General features: G+C 30.4%; 1 protein-coding gene across 1 annotated transcript; it reads right to left on the reverse strand.

The window, feature by feature from the left end:
* Window positions 1-913: 913 nt before the first annotated feature.
* LOC136230873 (flavonol sulfotransferase-like) lies at window positions 914-2,033 on the reverse strand. Its single transcript, XM_066020068.1, has one exon. It carries the CDS (start codon window positions 2,012-2,014, stop codon window positions 1,040-1,042), a length of 975 nt encoding a protein of 324 aa, XP_065876140.1. The 5' UTR covers window positions 2,015-2,033; the 3' UTR covers window positions 914-1,039.
* Window positions 2,034-4,230: the final 2,197 nt, after the last annotated feature.

Genomic DNA, 4,230 nt, shown 5'->3' on the forward strand with positions numbered 1-4,230 from the left:
TATGTTGTTGGAAGTTTCTTTATTGAATTATATCATGATTAATATTCATATAATAGCTTATTTGTTTTTCATTAAAAATTATTCAAATTTTGGAGTTTGGTTTTCAATTCTTTTGTTCCAACTGATTTAATATAACTCTCTTCAATTCAAATGTTAATATTAATAATAATAATAAAAGAAATTAAAAATTGGAAATTTATAAAAATAAAAAATAAATTATTCAAATTTGATCAACTTTGCTACGATTATACTTGTGATTATCACAAATGTTCTTTTTTTGCCACTATTATGTTCGTGGCTAAGTAAGGTTTCTAATGAGATGTATCTTATTTTTGCCACGGTTATCTTCGTGGTTAAGTGGTATTGATTGCCACGGACCGTTATGTCTTGCCACATGTATTTTACTCATGGTAAAGATATATAATTAGTCACGGATTTTTCCGTGGTATAAAAATCAATTTATGCCATGACCATTATTTTCCTGTGGCAACTACCTAACCACATTCACTTGCGCCACATGGGTAGCTACCTTGAATTTCCGTGGCTAAATAGCATAGTCACGGAAATATTACACTTGAGCCACAATTTTAACCGTGACGCAAGTGATGATTTGTTGTAGTGTAGCGAGCCCCGTAACAGTTTAATTTTCTTTGGGATGATAGTTTTTAACCGTAGTCTGAAGGGGTTATCAGCATAATAACTTGCACTTAGAAATTGTACCCCTAGAGAGTATGTATCCATTTTCACCTATGAATCCCGATGGACATGGCTGGCCACAACTTAGCAAAATGGGTTTCCAACCTATCCTCTCCTTCCCTCAAGTTCTGGTGCATAATTTCCCTGCTTTTCATTTCAACTTGTATTCTTATTGGATGTTTGTTTACTTTTTTAATGAAAATGAGAGTTTTGGGTATATATTTAAGTAGCAGCATACTTTCAATATCTAATAAAGAAATTACACCATTATTCAAGAAAAAACAAACATAGAAATTTGAGTTCAAGCACCAAGTTTTCACAATCAAACTCATCAAATTCAAGCTTAGAAATGTAACCCAGAGCCACTGAACTTCCGGCGAGTAATTTCGTCAATCCTTTCTGCCATTTCCGTCGTTAAATAGTTTTTCCAATCTCCAACTTTACCTTTCCTGAAAAACGCTTTATTTGCAATCCTAAAATCACTCCTTTCCGTCGAACTCTTATTCACATCTAAATTACTCAAGTTCTCAAAACTACATAATTCCACAATTTTTTCCACCATTCCAAGTTTCTCTTCGTCTTCAGAGAAACCACATCTCATAAAATCAGCCATCTTTTTCACATAAAAGCAAGTATCTTTCTTCAGTTCTTCATATTTCAAAAACAATACTCTCTCAGGAAACTCCAAACTTGCCTTCCAATACCCCAAAACTTGATCCCAAATCGGTCCACAATTCGTGACTCCATTGCAGAATTTCTCATATGCCTCCTCGAAAGGTATCACCTCAGCATCGGTATGCTTAGATTTGAAAATATATTTAGAGACAAGAACATCCTTTGGATCCCTGCACAAATAAATGATTTTGCAATCGGAATTCAGAATTGATTTAGGCAAGGAATCGAAAGGAACATGAGTGGAAAGTAATGGAATTTGGGGGTTTCTTTTTCCGCCGAAAAGATAAATGTATTCTATAAAAGGCACGATTTCATGAGGAAGTTTAGAGAGTAAAGGGGAATCTTGATCAGAATCGCCATTGATATACTGTCTTCTTGTGTGAATCGCGAAAGCTAAGGCCTTGAGCCAAGTTGTGCCGGATTTCGGAGCGGTGGCGAGGAAAATATCAGTGGGTTGAGGTATGAATTTTTGCTGGAACTGAATTATACCTTTTAGGGCAAAATCGTAGCACCAAAATTGTTGGTATTTGTATAGATTTACTGAAACTTTCCAGGCTGGTTCTTGGGGAAGGTTTGAGAAGTTGATTTCTTCATCGTCTCCTTCTCCGGTGGAAATTGGAACGCCATTGCTGAGATCTGTCATGATCTGATGTAGACTTCGTTTGAGCAAATTAATTAATGGGTATAGACTTCCTTGGTTCCATCATCTTTATAAATTGAAATTTTAGAAATTTAATATGTAAACATGGAAGCTGCTGTCTAATAATTAATTCACCACTTGTGTTAAGATCTCCAAACAATTACTAAATGTTAAATTCTTTCTTTCCAAGAAGTTGACCCTAAAATTTAGTGAACAAGAAATAAACAAATACTTTGTCATTGGAAAAAAATAAAAATAAAAAAAGCATTTTGAGGCGTTTGATCTTTCAATTTTTTTTGGTGTATTAAGCTTTGATGTTTTATTTGAATACATCACACACATTTGATCTTTCATTTTGGGTTCCATCAACATTTTGTTATTAGAAAATTTATAAAATTAAATAAATTGGATGGTGTTAAAGTAGAGAGTAATATGATACTTTATTTGCTTATCTCCTAACCAATTTCAGAAAATCTTATAAAAATAATATCTATAAATTTTAGGGTAATTAATTTATTAGTCCCTATATTTTGACAAAACACATTATTTTGTCCATATATTTTTTAAAACACACGGTAAGGTCCCTAACATTTTTCTCAATGAACTGTTTAGTCCTTCCGACTGTTTGTTAGATTTTTTACCGTTTATGAATTTGGAAATAACTAAATTACCCTTTACTATTTATCAGTGAAAAGCAGTTCACACCTCTATGTCTTTCACTCACAACTCGCGCTCACAAAAGAAAATGGAGAAAAGATTGAATCCCTAACCCATAATCGAATCACTCATGCTCACTCTTCCTGTTTGAATTAAAGGTAGAATTCGACTCAAATCTCTCTCGCTTACTTTTCCTGTTAGAATTGAAGGTGGAAATCCTCTTACTCTCAATGGTGAGTTTAATTCCCTCCATATTCTCAACTCATGTTTACTGTTAACTGCTTTAGTGATGACGAAAGATGTTTCTGCTAATCCAAATTGACTAACAGAATCTTCATGAGAGTCTAACGGAAGGGACTAAACAGTTCATCGAGAAAAACGTTAGGGACTAAACAGTTCATCGAGAAAAAATGTAAGGGACCTTACCGTGTGTTTTTTAAAATGCAGGGACTAAACAGTGTGTTTTGTCAAAGTATAGGGACTAATAAATTAATTATCCTAAATTTTATTTAGATAAATAATTTATTAGTCTTTATATTTTTACTTAACACATTATTTAGTATTTGTATTTTTCTTTATAAAATAATTCTCGTATTTTCAATAATAGATTATAAGATTATTAAGTTTTGTTATATCAATAGTTTAGTCCATTCATACATTTATACTATTAATTTGTGTTTTATCTGTCAAGCGTAATTAAAATTTTGGTACCTAAACATTAACATGATTACACTTTGGTTCTTCAAAATTTTACTTTTACATGTATTTTAATTCTCATATTTTACATATACTTTTAAAATATTTTAAATTAAAATTATAATATGTTTAGTTTAAATAATACATTATTAATTACTATTAATGCGATTGTTTCCCCTAGTTTCATCTCTCATCTTCTCTTAGAAGATAGGATTGGGGTTAGCTTCCCTAGGCTAATTCCTGGGTAGTTTGTTGTTATTCATTTTTCTTTTCCTTTTCTACCAAAAAATTAATGCGATTGTTTTATTAATATATGAAAATATAATTTATCCTTAACAAATAAAAGAAAAATTAGTAATTTAAGTTAATTGATGGATTAAACTATTAAATGTAACAAAATTTAAAAATACGAGGACTAAAGAATGTATTAGATAAAAATATGAAAAGTAAATAAAATATTTATCTAAATTTATTTTAATTGTTTAACAAATTATTTCAATTTTATTTCCCCCTAAAAAAATTAATTTTATGAAAATAGTCTAATAATCATGTCATTCTAATTAAAAGGAAAGAAAAATCAAGATGAAGGATCGTAAAATAAATAATTTATTAAAAAAAATGATCAAAGTAGCCAAGAAAAATACCATACAATGAATGTATTATTTCTCATATTTTTATGGAAAAATTATAAAATTGAATCAAATAGGTGTATTTACATATGTAACCCATTTACTCAACCTATTACATATCTAGATTATGCTTGTGTGACTTTTCCAAAATACCCTTAATATATATATATAACACTTATAAATTTTTTAGCATTTCATCTTTCGCCTCCCGTCTGACTTTGTAGATTTCGCATATTG

The sequence above is a fragment of the Euphorbia lathyris genome, chromosome 5 (assembly GCF_963576675.1).
Source record: "Euphorbia lathyris chromosome 5, ddEupLath1.1, whole genome shotgun sequence".
Taxonomy (NCBI): domain Eukaryota; kingdom Viridiplantae; phylum Streptophyta; class Magnoliopsida; order Malpighiales; family Euphorbiaceae; genus Euphorbia; species Euphorbia lathyris.

Excerpts from the sequence above, each read along its gene's own strand:
- LOC136230873 (XM_066020068.1), bottom strand. The coding sequence starts at position 2,014 with ATGACAGATCTCAGCAATGGCGTTCCAATTTCCACCGGAGAAGGAGAC.